This window comes from Crotalus tigris, unplaced genomic scaffold (genome assembly GCF_016545835.1).
Source record: "Crotalus tigris isolate CLP2741 ecotype Arizona unplaced genomic scaffold, ASM1654583v1 scf7180000024349.2157984, whole genome shotgun sequence".
Lineage (NCBI taxonomy): Eukaryota > Metazoa > Chordata > Lepidosauria > Squamata > Viperidae > Crotalus > Crotalus tigris.
In genome coordinates this window covers 547,622-567,877 of record NW_024100518.1, presented here as the reverse complement: position 1 = coordinate 567,877, position 20,256 = coordinate 547,622, and the positions used below count along the sequence as shown (strand labels likewise).

At 36.8% G+C, this 20,256-nt stretch overlaps 1 protein-coding gene across 1 annotated transcript; it reads left to right on the top strand.

Annotated features, from left to right (window-relative positions):
• Window positions 1-71: 71 nt before the first annotated feature.
• On the top strand, window positions 72-18,530 carry TFB2M (transcription factor B2, mitochondrial). Its single transcript, XM_039327046.1, has 8 exons — window positions 72-422; window positions 2,396-2,484; window positions 3,357-3,507; window positions 4,244-4,392; window positions 6,733-6,822; window positions 9,413-9,472; window positions 11,830-11,972; window positions 14,256-18,530. Exons 1-8 carry the CDS (start codon window positions 107-109, stop codon window positions 14,446-14,448), a joined length of 1,191 nt encoding a protein of 396 aa, XP_039182980.1. The 5' UTR covers window positions 72-106; the 3' UTR covers window positions 14,449-18,530.
• Window positions 18,531-20,256: the final 1,726 nt, after the last annotated feature.

The window sequence follows — 20,256 nt, the reverse complement described above, 5'->3', positions numbered from 1 at the left end:
CTAAAATTGTCCGGGTGCAAACTGTGCTCTCTGTCGAATTCTGCAAGGTCACCACGTGAGTAAGGATTGGCGCTCGCCTTGTAAAAATCAGCGCTAAAGCGTGAAGATGGTTTTTGTTGCGTTGGCTTCCCCTCTCTTCATGGGACGGCAGTTGACCGTGGTCGCCTCGACTTTACACTCTGGGCTGCGGTTCTCGGTACGGGGCCTGAAGGGTCAGAGAGTAACATCCGGGCTCCGCAGCCTGGAAAAATCTTGTTCTCTGGAAGCTGAAATCGCCGAGATGGTCATAAACGCAGAGCAGGATTCGCTCTCAGATCGAAGCTTCATTGTCTGCCCCCAATTAGCGCACAAAGTGGCCTCCCAGGTGACGAGGGGGATAAATTTTGAGGAGTCCAGAACCTTTCTCATGGAATTTGACGCAGGTGAACGTTACTTCAGGGGAGCTTTTTTAGGGTAAAAGTTAAGCAAGTGACCTCGAAGATGATATGATGATAATAAAGTTGACATAAAGCTGTGAGGAGGAATTCACCAGATTTGTTGCAATACCTGTTAGAGAAAGGGCGTCTTCTAGGTATTTACTGCTTGGTAGCTTTGGTATTTTGACGGTTGTGCTGCAGTAGCAATCGGCCTGCAGCAGATTATAATTTTCAATAAAAGAAAATGTACGTAGCTCAGAATAGGACTGTGGAGTGCTTGGTGCTCTTTGAATTTGAGGCTTGCAGACGTTTCATTATCCAACTAGAAAACATTATCACTGAAACACTGATGTTACCTAATTGGGTAATGAACACAAACAAGCTAAGAAGATCAAAAGCTCCACAGATTATAATTTTTAAAATGACAATAATTTTATATTACTAAAAATTCATATTGTGTATTTCTTGAAGAATCAAATTTTTCAGGTATTGTTGCATGCACTAAAAATTAAAATGAAAAAGTGGTTGAAATATCATGAAACTTGCTATATCTTGCTAGCTTTCATGCAAAAGAACTGAGAGCTAGCAGGATTTAGCTATTTCATATCATTGTCAGACTATGTCAGATTTTAGGGTTTCATGAACACATATCTGGGATAACAGAGGCACAAAAGCTATTTCTCTGATAGCAGATTGAATTGGGAGTGACCACTTGGAGGAATAGAATACACTTTAAATACAAGTAGTCCTTGAGTTAAGAATGTAATGGAGCCTGCCCATTCCATTCGTAACTCGAAAACTTGTGGGAGTGAATCTCTAAAATTTGTGGGAGTGAATCTCTACCTCGAAGGAGATCACTCCCTGCTCACGTGGCTCATTAAGTGCACATGAGGTATCTCAGGTTGGGGGAGGCCATGGAGGGCTTAGTGATGGAACAGGCCCCCAAGGCCTCTCTGACCCACTAAGATACCACATGTTTCCCCCTCCCTTCCTGCCGCTTCGGACTCACTTACCTTGCAAAAATCCTCTCTGCTGTGGTTTCTTTCCCTTTGAGGGAGAGTAGAGTCGGCTTGGAAATGCTTTTCGCGCCGACAGTGGAGGCTCCTGGGTGCTGTAATATCATGCAAGTTCAAAAGAGATCATGGCCCCCAGAAGCTTCCATTCTGGGGGGGAGGAGCGTTTGCTTCATTTGCTTGCCTATGGGGCAAAGCATGAAATCGGAGTTGGCCAGGTGCAGAAACCAATGCTGTCCATGGCCCAGGTGCACTTAGTTTGAGGGCAGGAATGAAGCCTTCAACTGAGTGGGCAGGCATCGCGGGGAGTGTCCCCTTGCACCTGCGTCCCAGCTGCTGGCAGTAGCGGCAGCCACCTGAGCGGCCACGGTTTCCCCTCCTCACCCAGCCCTCAGCTCACCCAACCTACTCCTTGCCTAACTGGCCGGTAGCCCAAATCCTGACTGGTCTTCTCCTTGTCATCCTCCCAACTGAAGCGGTGACAGAAATTGCAGCAGAGAGGAGGCAGATCTTTTCAAGGTGAGTCTGGGGCGGCAGGAAGGGAGGGGGAAGGGGAAACAGTTGTGGGGAGCAGGTGGGGTAGAGTGAATGTTGCAGAGCCTCTGCAGTCGTTCGTAAGGGCATACAACTGCCGTGGTGCTGGAACATTCGTAATTTTGGGATTTTCTTGTAAACACTAAGGGGCACTTATAACGTAACTTCAAATGAGCGTTAAGTGAACACTCATAACTCGGGGATTACATGCAGTGTTGCCTCTTGATCAAGGTAGATACCATTATTGGCAGCTGAACAATATTTATTTCTTCTCTCCTTTTAGGATTAGGCAATACCTGATGTATCTTTATAGATAAATGTGCATTTTTTGATTTTCAAGTAGAATATTTTGGTTGCTATCTCGCTTTTAAATAAAAATAGAGCTTTTTAAATAAATTCTAGAATGGAGTATTAAACAATGGCTATTTTTAGGTCCTGGAGTGTTGACTCGAAAGCTGCTTAATACTGGAGCCCATGTTATAGCTCTAGAGAATAATAAATCCTTTCTTCCTAACTTAGAGGTAGGTATTGTCTTAATCCCATTATAAATCTCTGCATTTTCATCTTAAAGCAAGCTGGAAAACCCTTCTGATATTTCTGGATTATGACATCCATTGTTCCCAGGTGTTATGTGCTCCTGGCTACTTTCCTTCATGACCAGAGGCAAGCTCGCCTGACCAATAACTAGCCAAGACACAGGGAAGGCCTTTTGTTTCATTTATTGCAATAAGTGGGGAGAGAAGCTATCAAAGCTTGGTTCTCTCCAAAGTTTCAATCCAAAATATTCCCTTCTTTATATAACCCTGTCCTGGCCGCCACATCCCTCCTCTTTCCCCATTGGCTGAGGTACTATGAGGTTACACTCTTTCCAACTGCCTCCTATATATTTCCTGCTACATACTAAATCATACATCACATGTACATTAAAATTAGGTGATAATTTATGCAAGGTGTTAATATTAATCAACTAATTGCACATGTTCAGTTGTCTGAGTTCTGGACCCCTTTTTTATGACTTCTTAGAAAAATAGGTTCTTTCCTGTTTTGTTAGTTATCTCCTCTTACAGCTCCTTTTCCCATTCTGAAGACCCAGATAACAATTTTGTCTCCATGTGTCTCTTACATCCTCCCTTTATGCTATCCTTTCCTGGTTCCCATCCATTGTTTCTTTAGTAAGCTTGTTTTTCCACTCAGTAAGTTTCCACTGCAGCAAATGCAATTTTAAAATTTTCTTTCAATATTAAATTTTGAAGACCTTTCCTTTACTTCTATCACAGGTCAGTGTGAGTGATATCAACAATCTAAGCAGAAAGTAATTGACAAGAATAGAATTCCCTAGAGAAAGGCTATTTCAGGTGTTCTGGTTAACCCCTAATTGTATGTTTGTATTTAGTCTCTACAGAAAGAATTTGAAAGCCAATTGGACGTAGTGCATTCCAGCTTCATAAAATTGGATGGTAATCCACATGCATTGTTGAAGGGTGAATTATGTTCTGAAACACTTTTTAACAACCTGAGAATCTCCGAAGTTCCTTGGACATCAGGTAAATTACTATACATGTATGTTTATTGTAAACTGACAAATTTAAATTGTACATTCACTTTTTCTTGATCTTACGAATTTGAGGTGTCTCCCATTCAGACAGAATCATGTAACTAAGTCATTTCAATATAAAAATTATAACATGAAAAGAAAAATGGCATTTATTAAATTATCTTCACATTAGTCCAAAATATTTTTTAAAATGCTGAAGCAGAAAAATATTAAGACTTGATTTAAAGAAAATTATGCTAAGGAAGGATTCCATAATTTCTTTTGAAGTTATCAAATTTGAAGGCTGTCTATAGATATAAAATAACCAGTGAAAATGGTGCTATTTCTGCTTGCTACATCTCTGATAGAACTTTTTAATAAACTTTTGAATATGAATAAGAAGTGGGCTTTCATGAACAAAACATAACTAGGAAGATGATAGTCCTGAACACTAATAGTTATATTGCTGAAGCTAACTCTTATGCTTATAATAGTTTTTAATTTTGTGATAGTGGCGAATATCTGTAGCTTGGGTGTAGGATGAGGGTGGAGGTTCTTCTTTGAGCTTGTGGATTGGATTGCAAACATTTTGTTAGTAGGCTAGGTAACATCTTCAGCAGAATTTAGGGAATGTCAGGGATGGTGTTCTACTTATAAGGGCTTTTAGTTTTTTAATTTAATACTAGATTGCTGACTTAGGATTATTTGTCCTAATTTTCAAACATCATGATTTATTTTAAAAACAGATATTCCTCTAAAAGTGGTTGGAATTGTCCCCTCAAAAGAAGAACGGACCTTTCTTTGGAAATATACTTATTTTTTATATGAATGCAGCTCTATATATAATTATGGAAGAATAGAACTGAACTTGTTTGTCAGTGAAAGATTGTACAAGGTTTGTATAAAAAAATTGCTAGTAAGTTAACTTTGAAATTTTATTTATTTTTATCCTATCTTTTTTATTTTTATAAATAACTCAAGGCAGTGGACAGACATAATAACTCCTTCCTCCTCCTATTTTCCCAATAACAATCCTGTGAGATGGGTTGGGCTGAGAGAGAGTGACTGGCTCAAAGTCATCCAGCCAGCTTTCATTCCTAAAGCAGGACTAGAACGCACAGTCTCCTGATTTCTAGTATTGTCTTAAGTACGAAACCAATTATTTTTAAAACAAAACGATATTTTAAAAACAATTCTAAAATATATTGATGGATTTATAATGTTTATTTTGAATTTAGGATCTGTTGTAATACGTTGCCTTTACTGTATCAATAAAAATGTGTTATTATATAGGTAGTCTTTGCTTGCCAACAGTAACTGGGGCTGACAACTGTTGCTAAACCATGTGATCGGTAAAGCGTAATGTCATAAAGTGTTGGCTTACAACAGCAGTTGCAACAATTCCAGTTGCTGTCATTAAAGCAAACTACATGTGGTTTTCATGTGATCATCATTTGCACCCTCCTGCCATCTTCTCCATTTATTTTGCTTATTGGAAGCTGGCAGTGAAGGACACAAATGGGGATCATGTGCGGGATTCTATTTTGTCATAATTGCAAGACGGTTACCAAGCACCCGAATCTCAATCATGTGACCATGGGGACGCTGCAACTATGAGGATTGGTCATCGGTACCCATTTTTCACCGCTGTCATAGCTTCAAATGATAACTGAACAGTTGGTTGTTAAATAAGGAATACTTTTAATTTTTTCAGTGTTATTTGAGTTATCTTGAAGATATTCTCACATAAGAGATGACATAGAAATAAGTTATAACCATACCTAATCTAATTTACATTGGTAGTAGAAAGTATGGTTTATAGTCAAGGGGTATAAATCATATGTAGATTTTCATATTTAAGAAACATTTAGGAAGATCTAACAGTGTTCACTGGCCTGTATAACTGACACTGCTGAATTGCAAAATCCCTATATTCACTGCATTTTCTGCCATGTGGAATGAGAAAAAGGAAACCCTCTTTGTGAGATACTGAATAAAATCCATTCTATTTTCAGTGTTATTCAAATAGAAAAAATAGGCAACATTTTTCACGATCAACTTATTTTAGTGAGCATTTCTGCACTGAAATAGGCAAATGGAGGAAAATGTATTCTGCAAATAACTGGAGGTATTTTAGAGCCACACTCTGATACTGAATCCAGACTATAAGAAATTAAATGAAACTGTTAAGCTATGGTAATTTTCTGAAAGATAATTAGTCAGTTCAAACTCCTATCAATTCAAGAATAGTCTGTCCAAGTTAATGTTTAAATAATGAACTGGAAAACAAGCTATCATTTCTGGTCCTATTCCAAATGAATCTCATTTTCTCATTAAAATTATTCTAGAACTAACTTTTATTTCTAAAAGTTTGATTTGCAGGTTTCATTTCTGGTCCTATTCCAAATGAATCTCATTTTCTCATTAAAATTATTCTAGAACTACGGTAACTTTTATTTCTAAAAGTTTGATTTGCAGGTATTCATGACTTCAGTATTGAATGGTCATCCCAAAGGTGCTTTTTCAAAAGGCAAGTGGATTTGTTTTTTCCTTGAGGAAGACGTTTCATTTCTCATCCAAGAAGCTTCTTTGATAAGAATTGAAATGTCTTTCTCAAGGAAAAAAGTTCAACTGCCTTTTGAAAAAATACCTTTGAGACAACCATTACCAGGATGTCTGAGAATCTCCATAGACCTATTGAATTGTTAGTTCTAAGGCTGGATGTTCTACCTGTTGTTTTTAGTTAGGTTTTCTTTAAATTTAATCATAAGTCCCATGTTTTCCACTGTGACTTTTACTGCTAGAGCTTGCAGATATTCGCATTTTCAGCTAATTCAGTTACATAACTAATGTAGACATCATTAGAATATTATACTCAACACAAAATTTTGTATCTTTGGAACTGTAATAGATTTCTATAAGAAGGAAGCTAAGAAAATATTAGCAAAAATAAAGTTGATTTTATCACCTATTGCCAAGAATACTGCAGGACTTGCATGGGCAATTGCCAAGAGTCAATAATGATTTTAAGGCGCGCGCGCACACACACACACACACACACACACACACACAAAGCAACATATGGCACATCCAACATAATCTCCAACAAGCGGTCTTGCATACCTTCATTCACTTTTTAACATTTCTTGGCTCACTGAGGCTTTCAAGTATTGATTCAGGTTTTCATAATAAAATCAGAAATGTAATGTAAAATTACTGCTTCTGCCTTTGCCAGGTTTTTGTTGCAAAACCTCCAGATAAAAAATATTACCAGACACTAAGCGTACTTTGGCAAACAGCTTGTGATATTCATCTTCTGCATAAGGTGAGCATTTTGTATATGCAGCGATTAATGATGCAAACCTGCTTGTCTTGCAACATTTATCATTTAACTTGATACTAAAAATTTGGGACATGTTATTGAAGTGAGTGAGATGTGTGAAGACAGTATTTTGATCATCTCAGGTGTTATATATTAATATGGAACTTGACAAATTATAATATCCACTTTACCTGATCTCCTTTTTTATGTGCTCATGTATGGAGATGCTACAGTAAGATGTGGCTCAGGAAAGTCTCTTAACCTAGTTGAAGTGTTTTCAAATGCAGCGAGCTATGCAGTGAGAATATCTCATATAAGAGAAACTGACTTGTAGCACTTCAGCGATCACTTCCTGCATTTATCAAGTTGCTATACTGTAAATTCTGAAATTGTTTTTGTTAATAACAAAATGCTTAATTTCTTAGTCTTACACAAAGCAATGTAAGTGTCTTCTTGTGTATTCTAATCACGCTATGTTTTATTTATGATGGGGGATTGCTGTACCCTGAAAATTTACTGCTGAAATCTACGGGAAGCAAGATAATAAAAAATGGACTTCTATTCTTTTTTTTTTTTAATAATTTTTTATTTTTCCAAATTCTTCCCCATACATATACTGTGATATTTATCAAATGTTAACATACATTCTTTTTACATTCTTATATATAAGATACTTTTAATAAAATGAAATAAATACATACACATGACTTTTGGTGTTGCTCGCTCATTTCCCCTTTTACTGTATCCACACTTCTTCTTCTCTACCTTCTTTCTCCCTTTCTTCTCTTCCCTACTTCCCTCTTCTTCCTCTCCTCTTCTCTTTCCTTTATCACTCTCCTCCCCTTTCTCCCCACTTCTCCTCTTCTCCTTCAACCTTCCTACTTTCTTCTCCCCTCCTTTACTCTTTTCTCTCTCCTTTCCTTTCTTCCCTCTCATCCCTCTTCAGATACAATTCAGGGCAACTCCTCTCTCCAAATTTCCCTATCTGTATTATATACAATAAGATTAATTTTCGTTTACATTAATGCTTCTATTTATCTAACCTTCTTGGTATATACTTCTATAAATATTTATACAACCTCCAGTTATTCAATACTGTGTCCCCTGGGTCTCCCTCCTTATCTGCTCCTTCTTCCATCTAAATTGATGTTAACTATCTTTTAACCATATTCTCTTTTCAGCCAATCATAAAAATTTCCCCAGATTTCATAGTAGTCTGACTCTGTCTTATCTTTAATCGTCATTGTTAGTCTATTCATTTCTGCACATTCCAGTATTTTCCCAATCACCTCTCCCTCTGGGGGGGCTTTTAGTGCTTTCCAATTTTGTGCAAACAATCCTGGCTGCCGTAATTATATGAATAATTAAATATGTTTTCTCTTTATTCTATTTCCCTGGTAGAATACCCAACAGGAATATTTCTGGTCTTAGTTCTATACGTTGTTGTATCATCTTTTCTATCCATGTTCTAATTATATTCCAATAAGTTTTAGCTTCTACACATGTCCACCACATATGGTAGAAGGAACCTGGTATCTGATGACATTTCCAACATTTCATAGACCTGTCCTTAAACATTTTAGCTAATCTTTCTGGAGACATGTGCCATCTGTAAAACATTTTGTACATATTTTCTTTATACGCAGTCGCCATTGTCAATTTATAGTTTCTTTCCCATAGTTGCTGCCATCTATCTAATTCAATTGAGTATCCAAAATTCCTTGTCCATTTTATCATTGTCTTTTTCACTTGTTCCTCCTCTAACTCCATATGTAGTAGATAACTGTACATTTTTTTAATCCATTTTTCTTCCGTTCCTGTAAGTATTTCATCTAACTCTGTTGTCCCCAAATTAACACTATCTATTTTAACATCTTTTTCATATCTAGATTGTATTTGCATTCTCATGTACCAATCCATCTTTATTCCTTGTTCCTGTAATTGTTGTTTGGTTTTCAACTCCCCCATATCTGTTAGTAAGTCTTTATATCTTATAATGTTTTCCATGTTAAACATATTGGGGTGTATTAGCGCCTCCATAGTTGAGAGCCAATTTGGAATCTTCAAATAATGCTTTCTCTTTACTTTCTCCCAGACCACAAATAAAGAATTCCTTATATGGTGTCTCTGGAAATAGCTATGTATTCTATTTTTTCCATACCATATGAAAGCATGCCATCCCAACTGTAAATCATGTCCCTCTAATGTCAATAATCTTGTATTCCTCAGTAAGATCCATTCTCTCATCCATGATAACACTGCAGCCTTATAGTGCAATTCCCAATTAGGTAGACCAAACCCACCTCTCAATCTTGTATCTTGTAACATTTTTAGATTAATCCTTGCCTTTTTTCCCTGCCAAATATATTTCAAGATTATTTTATTAAGCCCCTCAAAATATTTCTTATTTAATCTTATTGGTATTGTTGACTTCTATTCCATGTATAAACCTATTGTCAAAATCTCTATTTAGGATGCCAACATTCAGAATGCTGAATATATAATTGATTTTAGTGCTTCTTCATTCTTTCTTTCATATCTTGGCCATAGTATTTTAAAGCTACATTAACTTTCATTGTTTCCTCTCTTGTAGGAGCCTTGCTCTTCATTTTTAACTACTTCAAGGAAAAAGTCCTTGGGATCAAATAGTCCGGTGAGCTTTTAATATTTGTCAGTCCTAAAATAAATGCAGTGTGAATGTCTGGGTGATTACTTTTATGTGCAAGAAAAATATACAAATTTAAAGGAGACTTTGTAGCTCGAGGTTGAAATGAAGTCCTTGGTGCTCTGAGCTAGAACTGATGAGTTACCTAGTTTGGGAAAGGAAATATATGCAATAAAACAATGAAACTCAGCACTCAGGACTCTACAAATTAATTTGATTGGGGCTGTTCAAGATGCAGTTAATTCTTCCTCCGCAGACACATAATTGAGAGGTTTGAAAAGTAACTGTGTCCAATTTGATTTAAGGAGCTGTATGTAAAAAGCCAAATAATGGATTTGAATGTCTATTTAAATTATCTAGTTCTCTGTTTTAGAGAAAAATGGATAGCTTTTATTTACACTTAATTAACATCAAATTGTAGTTCTCAAAATATTTTTTACATGAGTCAGAACCTATACAGGTAATACTCATTTAAAGACTAATCATTTTACAACTGTTCGAAGATATGACAGCCATGGAACAGATGCTTTATGGCTCATATGTCACCCCAACCATCATAAATAGTTGTGCCACACCCCCCACAATTGTGTGATTGCTTGTCAGGCAGATCATCTTTACAATTGGTTATGATGTTCTGTGGTAACATAACTACAATTAACATGGAAGCCAGCAAAAAAAATGGTCATTCAAATGAGTGGGTTTGCTTAATGATTATGCCTTGTCTTAATGATTGCTGCAAGAAAGGTCAATTTTTTTCTGGTCATGTGTGTGCCTTGACTTATGACCACAACTACTTACGACCATAATTCCTGGTTTAGTTAAGATCATAAGTTGAGGACTACCTGTGTTAGGAGAATTCCCACTAGGAATTGCTATTGCAGTCTTTCCATGGTTTGTTATAATTTTGCAATAAATGTCATGTACATTGCCATGGAGAGCGGAATTAAGATATTCATAATCCAAGAGAGACCACATGTACATATCCGTATATAATCTGGAAGAATTACTGGGGGTTATCCCAGAAGATAGGCTCAAGATCCAGATGGATCTCAACAGACTTGAACACTGAGCCTTATCTAACAAGGAGAGAAGCAACCTAGAACTAAGCAGAAATTTAATAAATAAAAATAATAAATAATAAAGTTGGAAGGACCTTGGAGGTCATCTAGTTCAACCCCCTGCTCAGGCAGGAAACCCTATACCATTTCAGACAAATGGTTGTCTAGTCTCTTCTTAAAAACTTCCAGTGTTGGAGCATTTCCTAACAGTGAGAACAATTAACCAGTGGAACAACCTGCCTCCAGAAGTTGTGGGTGCTCCATCACTGGGGGCTTTTAAAAAGAGACTGGACAGCCATTTGTCTGAAATGGTATAGGGTTTCCTGCCTGAGCAGGGGGATGGACTAGATGACCTCCAAAGTTCCTTCCAACTCTGTTACTCTGTTAATTGGGCAACATAATGCTCAGAGTCACCTTGAACCATGAGATGGGTGGCAAATAAATTTAATAATAACACTATTGGCATTAACAAAATCACCATCAGTCAATTGCAAAAGTCAGCTTTACTCAGAACCGCTTATATCCTGTGACAATATCTTTAATATCATCAAACAACCACATCTACCTATCCCATGTCCTTGGGAAGAACTTGAAAAGTGTATAAAAATACCAAATCTAGTTTGAAAATCTGGCTAACTGTGAGACAAACCATTATGATAATAAAGGTGGATAAAAATGCCAAATCCAAACAAAATATCTGCCTGATTCTGCAATGAACCATAATAAGTAGATTTTGGCATTTCCGATTGCAAACACATCAGATTTAAATGTGGCTGAAGAATTATAGATGATTTGTATGGCAGTACTAGGAGAAGACAAAGAATTGGAGAAAATCCCAAATTATCAAGATTTGAAAATTGAAATGGAAAGTTTATGGCATAAGCTGGCCATTGTGGTCCCAGTGGTTATTGGCACAGTAGGTTATCGGCAAATCTTGGATGGAACTTAGAAAATCTGTGTATTGACAATATTTCCATCTGACAGTTGCAAAACTGCTTGGATCTGTATATATATATTGCTTATACATTATGAAATGCTAGCTTCTTGGGAAGAATTGAATGTGTCTGAAGGCCAACAAACATAACTTATACTAAAGAACTATTATTTTACATTTTTCTGCATATAATAGATTAATAAAATATATATGCATAGACATTCTTTTTACCAAATTCCTAATGAAGTTTTCAGACAAGTTTGATCAAGTTTATAAAAAAAATTAACTTGGTTAAAATGCATTTGAGTTAATTGTTAAATTGAGATTTTTTTTTATTCTTCTACCTTCTGCAGAATGAACACTTATATTTAGTACAACTTACACCACGCAAAGATTTATTTACAGACTTTTTGACAACTGATAATTCAAAAATATTTATTATGATGTTAAAGCAGTGTTTTGGTAAAGCCTCAACTAAGCTACTCAATAAATTGAAGTAAGTAAAATTAAATTTCCTCAATTGCAAAACCGCATAGACTAATGTTTAATACAATGTATCGTGCCATAAATAAGTACAATGGTATATAGTTACCATTACATATGTGCATGTATGTATTATACATGTGTAATGATACATCCTCTCCAACAGCCAACACACAGATAAGCAGGGATTAACACAGACAAACACCAGAAAACAATATCCTAATCCACGGGTGTCAAACTTGCGACGTCACATGACATATCCCGATGTATTGTGACTTCTTTCCCATTGCTGGCAATGGGGTGGGTGCGGTTTTGATGTGATTCATTCAGCCTGCGGGCCGGCAGTTTGATACCCCTGCCCTAATCCAAGAAACTTTAAAGGAGAAAACAACACTCTCACCAACATTGGCAGGGCAAGCTACTATATATATAAACAGGAAGTAAAACTCACTAGTACTGATCTTAGCTAGTTCAATAATGAAAGGGAGCAACCAAACTCAGAGAACACCAAGGACTACTAGATTGACAGCTAGAAGGATGAAACATAGAAGATATTTTTCAGTGCTGGAATTCAAAAAGAGCTCTCAGTCTTTTACGGAGGAAAAATTTCATAAAATAGGCAACAGGACAGTAAATTTATGGAGGCAAAGGAGATACAGTTGTATTCTGCAAAAAGGAAATGCAATCTATTGATGATTCCGTTATGCTTGAACAGTATGAATTTTGCTATAAACGTTCTGGAAATGTTGCAGTAAATTCAAGCTGTATAGGAAGTTTGACTCAATATTAGTTTTTGTCAATGAAAGAGAAACCAAATGAAGCTCATATTAAATTTTGGGTTTAAATATATGAAAACTACAGTATCTATCTATCTATCTATCTATCTACAGAGAGAAAGACATGTTTTGGCTTTTTTAAAATATACAAAATCATGTATATTTTTATATTTTAATACACTATCCCAACATTATGGAGCAAATAGAAATTTGGAAAATTTTAGAATACAGGTAAACCTCAACTTATAACATCACTTAGTGATAGTTCAAAGTTACAACAACCTTCCCCGCCCCCACCCAAAAGGGACTTACAACCTGTTTCCAAAGTTACATCTGTTGAAACAGTTGTTCACCCTTATGACCGACCACAGAGATGCTGCAACCTCCCCCTCCATCTATTTCCCTCCCATCCTATCCCATCAGATCCCCACAGGCACTGGGCCTGCTTTGCCGGTCCATTGGATTCCTGCCTGCCCACATTACCGATTGCTCACTACCTTACTGAGATCTCCAGAGCTCAAGAGGTTGCGTGATGGAAGGAAGACAGGATACTTCCTGCTGGGCCATGTGACAGAATTCCACAAGGAATCATCTTTTTCCGAGATGCTGGTGAAGCTTTTGGCTTTCCTTTCCTCACCAATCCTAGTCTTTCCTTTCCAAGGCATTAACATACCAGCTTTAGCAGTGTCCTGTCCTCCTTCCATCACTGCTAAAGCTGGGGGGGAGAGGCAAATGCATGCAAGGAGAAATCCTCTTGGTTTTCATTTCCTTTCAAGTTTCTGGAAAGATGACTGCTTGTGGAATTCCAGGTCCCATTATGATCATAACTCAAGGATTACCTCTATGCCTAACAGTATGCTTATGATTAACAGGACCAGTGACAGAACATCTCTTTGCTAAAAGGAAATTAGTTAAATTGTTCCCCACTATCACCCTAACTCCCAAGATGCTTTTTATCATTTTAACGTATTTTTGGAAATGTGTTCATAGGGTCCAGGGTGGAGAGGTAGGGAACAAGCATTGGCTGAAGTTTTTCTTGTCAAAAATTGTGTCTAGATGTGTGGTGGAATTCAAAAAAATTCTTGCCAGTAAGTATAATACTGATGTTTTATTTAAGATCAAGTTGGATTCCCATTTAATTTTTTTAAAAGATTAAAATATTCTAAATAAAATCAGGCGAGCCAGTTAGGCCAGAGGTCCCCAACCTTTGGACACCAGGGACCAGTTCCGTGGAGAGAGGTTTTTCCGCGGACCAGAAGGTGCATGGTTTTGTGTGCTGCCTGCATCCTGTGAATGGGACTTTGCTTGTTTGTGCAGACTGGTTGCTGACATGCTTCAGCTCGGTACTGGTCCATGGACGGGGGATTGGGGACCCCTGTGTTAGGCAGTTACTAAGGCAGATATTTGCAAGCATACTGGTACTTTTGGACATCATATTTGAAGGCAAGGTTTTAAGAACATATTGAGCCCACTTGATCTTTAATTATTAAATAATATCTAATTTTTCAATTTTTTTCCAGTTTATGGACTTATGAGAATGCAAAGAATTTGCTGACAGAGTTGGAGATTCCAGAAGATGTTACAGCTGGTGGTTTATACCCAGAAGCATACAAATCTCTCTTTGAACGTATGGAACAGTCTAATCGAATTGATCGGAGTTTGTTCTGTGACATTGATTTATTGGCAGATGATAGCGTAATTTTTTTAAAATGAAGACTAATTTATAATGTTTTTTCTAAATTGAAATATTTAGAACTACACACCTTGAAGTCTTACAAAGAAGTTAATCCCTATGTGTATGAAGATGACAGTTCTAGAAAATTTAAATTATGCAAACAAGGAAGATGCAGTGGATCCTAAATGATCAATTCTGAAGTTGCTGTAACTTGGAAACTGCAAAGATTAAAAAACAATAACTATGTACCCCACCAGTTTTGTATAAAACAGATATTTTCCAAATCAGTATTTTACCAGGATAACAGTGAATGAAAAAAATGGAAGAAAGAATGAAGGGGATATTTTTGGTTTAATTTTAAATACAACTCATTTAATCTGTATTCTGCCTTTACTATATCCCACTTTGTGAGGGGACAGACATAACTTATACTATATAAAATAAGCAATTCTCATTTAACATGAGAGTTGTTTCTTACTAGTTTATAGTTTATACTGGGAATTTTAAGGAATTATCCATTGGGCAAAGGGCAAGGTGAGATGGGAAATGTATGTGAAGATAAAAACTGTAGTTCCAGTGTAGGAAACTTGTTGATATTCCATCAGAAATTAATTTATGTTTTCAAAATAACTGGTGTTTTAATTTGTAAGTTATAGAAATTAAAATTAGATCACATAAACTATTTTGTTTTAGCATTGAATATTAGGAAACTGCCTATTCTAGCAAATTTTATTTTAGGGTACATCTAAATTGCTTGAAATATATATTGTTCCATTATTATGTGAGCAATCATATTGCATGACAGAGTAGGATGAATTACCTATGGGACAAGCTAATCTTGACAATATAATCTCATTTGTATACTGTACGGTATTATGCTGCTAAGCCACAAAGGAATACAAGCAGTCCTTTGGGACAGCAATTGGGATTGAAATTTCCATTGCTAAATGATGTAGTCATAAAGTGAGTGCAAAGAGGGTGTGTGGGCAAGAGAGACTTATCCCAGTGACATCCAGGTTTCCCAGGCAGCTTACCCATTGACTTTCCTGGGAAGCCACCGAGGAAAGCCACAAATAGTGACACATGATCATAGGGTGCTGCAACTGGCCATCAGTGTGAACCAATTGCCAAGCACCCAGATTGCAATCATGTGACTGCTGGAATGTCCAGAACTTAAGGACTGGTCATAAACACAATGCATTCAGCACTGTTGTAACTTTGAATGGTCACTGAACAAGTAGGTGTAAGTTGAGGACAACAGTAGTCTTAGCACAGATTCAAATAAGTATTGTCTGAAGCTCAATTGATTTAAAGATAGTGCAAAACTAAGAGCAGACTTTGCACAAAGTTGGATACAAATATCAGAGACCACCTAAAATAACAAGATATATAATTTTATTTTTATATCAGGAAAGAAGGATTGCCTCCGTTTGTTTTCTCAGACATCCACAGAATACAACCTTCCTGAAGTTGTAATGGTAGTTTACTTTAGTTCTGCCCTTTCCACAGCTCCTGGACAGATCCCATTCTGTTCAGAAAACGGTTTAACTAGCAAGAGTAGAGCTTAGGGGGCCCTATGGGATGCTAGGCTTTCTCCCTCTTTCCACTTTGAGGCTTTGATTTAAAAATAGTCAGAAATAATTTTCTTTCCTTTTTACTGCAAGTATGTGCAATGTGAGAAGGCAGTGCTGGAGGAAGTAACTTTTTGAATTTCTTTGAGTAGCCTCTTCTTTAGCCCTTCCTCTTTGTGAGGCTACAGCTCCAAACATTTTCTCTAGCCAAAATGGGCACTTGACAACTTGTTTGTACTTAACAATCATTTTTCAAGACCCCACAATCACACAATTACTTTTTGTGACCTTCCCTGCCAGCTTCCTAAAAAAATCAGTAGGGAAGATGGCAGGGAAGGTCACAAGTCTTTGGGATAAGGCCCACCCTTGTGAGCACTCCCCAACCCTCACTATGCTTCCCTCACACAGACCCTTGCACATCTTCCCCAACCCATATGATGCCTCTCAAGCACCTTTCCCAATCAACCCCAACCTTCACAACACTCTCATGACCTCTTGCTCTGTCACGCATCCTCAACAATCCACAGTGCCTCTTGTACACCCTAACCCCCCTTGACCGGCACAGCATCTTTCTTGCACTCTTCCTGATCTACCTTCATGCTCTGCTGTGCCTCTTGCACACCCTTCTTGACCCTCCCCTGAACTGCCATGCAACTTCCTCCTACCTGGAACCTTTGTGGTGATTTTCCCATTTGACTTTGGTAGGGGAAATTGGGCAGGAAGTTGCCTCATCTAACAACTGGGATTTAGTTAATGATGGCAACTACAGTGATTGCCATTGCTATGTGATTCAGTTGTGCTTTATGACCACATCATTTGCTAAAGGAAATTCTAGTCCCAGTTACTGTTGTAGTGAGTTGAGGACTACCTGTACTTGATAGATGCCTGTAACCAACTCCAGGGTAAGCAGCTGCTAGTTGTTCCTCATATAATGCCTCCTTCCTGATCCTTTACTTCCCTTGCTATTCCTTGGACACACATTTGTTTATCACTATCCTTTCTAAAATGTGCCTAAAACTGGATGCAATATTCCAAATGAGATCAAAATCAGTGCAAAATAGAGAAAAACAATGATTTCTCTTCATAGCTATGATTCATTTGCCTTTTTTTTGCAGTTATATGCTGTTGCCTATATTCAGCATCTAATCTATCAAAACACTCAAATCCATTTTGCATGTAGTGATGCCCAGTATGGTCCCCTGCAATTCTTAACTATGCTTTTGATTTTTCCTACCCAAATCTAAGACATGGAATTTGTCACTGCTGAAATTTATCTTGCTGGTTTCTACCTATTTATTCCAGTTTAACAAGTTATTATCTCCTGAATATCTCCTCCATTGTTCTCTAAGATGTTTACTTTTCCTTTTACCTTTCTGTCATAGGCAGATTGAATATACTGTATTTTCTAACCCTTCATCTAAGTTATATGTTCAGGGGGACAAAGTCTAGAATGGAGTCCTTGTGCAACCACTTAGTTCTTCTTTCCAACTTAATGTGAAGCCTTTGATAAACATTTGTTGGTTATGCTTGTTCAACTCAATATTCATCCAATGATATAATAGTCCAGTTCATCTTTTGCCATGCTGTCTTCTAGCATTTTATTGGAGACTTTGTTGAATACAAGTTAAACTGTCCATTGCCTGCTTCTGGTTAATTGTCACTGTATCAAAAAAGACGATTAGGTTGATTTGTCATGATCAGTGTGTTTCCCCATAGCAGAATAATATAAACTTTATTAAATAAGAAAATTAAGTTGAGTACAAAGTCCCAGATTCAAGATCATTACAGCTACTGTAATTCTAGCTTACAATTATTTATGAATAAGATCATACTATCTGTAGTTTATTAACGAATATTAATATTTTGTTTAGAGATGCTAACATTTGCTAACTATAGTCTGTGCTTTTGAGAAAGTAAAGGCTGAAGTAGATGAAGATAAAAGTGCATAATGGACGGGATTTCTGAATTTTCCTGGCTCTGGGAGAAAGTTCTTTTTCTCCTTAATTCTAATTGGGTGGATTTATTTGTGTGTTTGGGAGAAAACCAATGTTGCTATTTCCAGAAAGCATCAGAGTGAGTCTTGGGGCCAAAAAATGAGTGGCTTGGGGAGATATCCAGACCTCAAGGTTCTTAGGTTTCTTTAGCTCTGATTTAAATTAAAGAAAATGCTGGTAATTATTTGAGTCATTTTGATAAGTCTAAAACCTATTGTAATGCTTCCTATTTCTTTGACTCTTCTGTAGCTTCCATAAAACTTCAGCAATTAAAATAAAAATAATTAAATTTGGATTGTTTCAGGACAGATGCAAATAAGGCAAATATTAACTAAAACAAAAAGGTTATGCTATTGCTTATAATCCAAACTCTTACATTTAGTTCCAATGTTCCATTACTCCTTATTTTTAAATACAACCGCTATTTTAATGCTTACTTTCATGTTTGAACAGAACTCTTTACAGCTCTGAAATATCCTTTTTGACACCTTCATAATTTGATTGTTAATGTTTTCATTTTTAATAAAATATTTTTAACTTGTTATTCCTTATTAATGAAACACTTCTTCGTCATTTTCTTTTGTGACTAAGCACACAAAGTAGGGAAAAAGATAAGACAAAGTCCTAATCAGTTATAAGCAGCTAGACCCCCTCAAATGTTAATCTGCAAGGCAAGAATTGATAAAAGGAAAAAAAGTATACACGGACAATCCATGCATTACTTTTCACTTTAGAGAGCACACTTAAATGAGAGTGAATTCAGTTGATATTGACTAGGGACAGGGGAGAGGTTAAAAAAAAAAAAGATGGCACCCATGATGGAATGATTGAACCTTCCCTCCTTTTGCATTCTTCTCGTGCAAAACAAGGGGGAACTTTGGTCATGTGATAGACACAATCTTGATCTTTTCACGCACACCCCTCTGCTCCCTTGGAACTTCCTGTTGGGAGCAAGGATTGTATATATCCCGTCCCGCAATGTGAGCCATTGGTGAGGGTGATGAATGGCTTTCACAAGCTACCTACTTGTAAAAATTAAAAGTCCAAAATAAAAGGCAATAGTTTTAGTGGCCATGATTGAGATTAAAATGATAGCAATCTTCAAGTATCTGAAAAGATGGCACTTAGAAAAAAAAAAACAGACATTTTTTTCTTGTTCCAGGTGGCAAGTCAGAGAATAAAGGATTTAAGCTACAAGAAGGCAGATTTCAACTGAATGATAGAACGGTTCAACATTGGAAACATTTATTAAGAGAAGTAGGGGACTCTTCTTTCCTAGATATGTTCAAATGAAAATTAAATACCTTTCCATTTGGCATACTTAAACTTGGAATCCTGCCACGGGTTAGGGTTACGATTAGGATTGAGCTGTTCCAATTATAGAATGCTTACTGATCTTAAAGTCAATTCTAAAAACAAATCGTTCCAGTAAAAAGTATACAAGAACCCAGGGAAAAATAGATTTTAAAATCTCTTTCTAGGCACTGATTTAGCAGAACATTTGTTATCAAAAAGGGTTGTTTTTAAATCCTTTTGACTCAATGTTGACTCCTAGCAATTGCCTGGCCAGGTCCCTTAAGTTTTCTTGACAAATTTTAAAAAGTGGTTTGCCATTGCCTGCTTCCAAGTGGGTGACAGCCCCAAAGTCAGCCAGCTGGCTTTGTGTCTTAAGACAGGGCCAGAATTTACTCTCTCCCAGTTCCTAGTCTAATGCTTTAATCACTTCGCTGAACTGGCTATCTCAAAAACTAGAGGGTTTTATATTAATATCTGGAATTTTATCTAATAACCTTAATAGTTCTAGGCTTCCTACCCACTTCAGGGAGATATACATCGTATTATTTGCTATCAGAGTGGAATTAGGTGGTATTTCTTTTTTTGGTTTATTTGAAAATTAAACAAGTTTAAAAGCAAGAGACAACACCATAGGCTGAAATTGTTAAGGCCAAATAAATGTTACCCACATTAATTTCAGAAGTACAGAACTCTAATCAGAACACTAATACATAAATATTCTGAAATTAATGTGGGTAAGTTATTTGGCCTTAACAATTTCAGCCTGTGATGTCTCTTGCTTTTAAACTTTTCCTTAGAGTTTGACATCTGCAGTCCTACACACTCCACATGCAACTATTTAAGTGCTATTCATAACAACGCTTTTCTGCGTTTTAATAACGGGGCGGTGAGGAAAAGATGCGACTGCGAATTTCTAAACAGGCGCGGCACCGGAGAACGTAAGGAAGGCGGGCTCTTTTTGCTCGAAAGAGGATTCCGGTGGCAG

Excerpts from the sequence above, each read along its gene's own strand:
- TFB2M (XM_039327046.1), top strand. The coding sequence starts at position 107 with ATGGTTTTTGTTGCGTTGGCTTCCCCTCTCTTCATGGGACGGCAGTTG. Across the intron at positions 423-2,395 it reads TCTCATGGAATTTGACGCAG|GTCCTGGAGTGTTGACTCGA; the intron begins GTGAACGTTACT and ends GGCTATTTTTAG. Across the intron at positions 2,485-3,356 it reads CCTTTCTTCCTAACTTAGAG|TCTCTACAGAAAGAATTTGA; the intron begins GTAGGTATTGTC and ends GTTTGTATTTAG.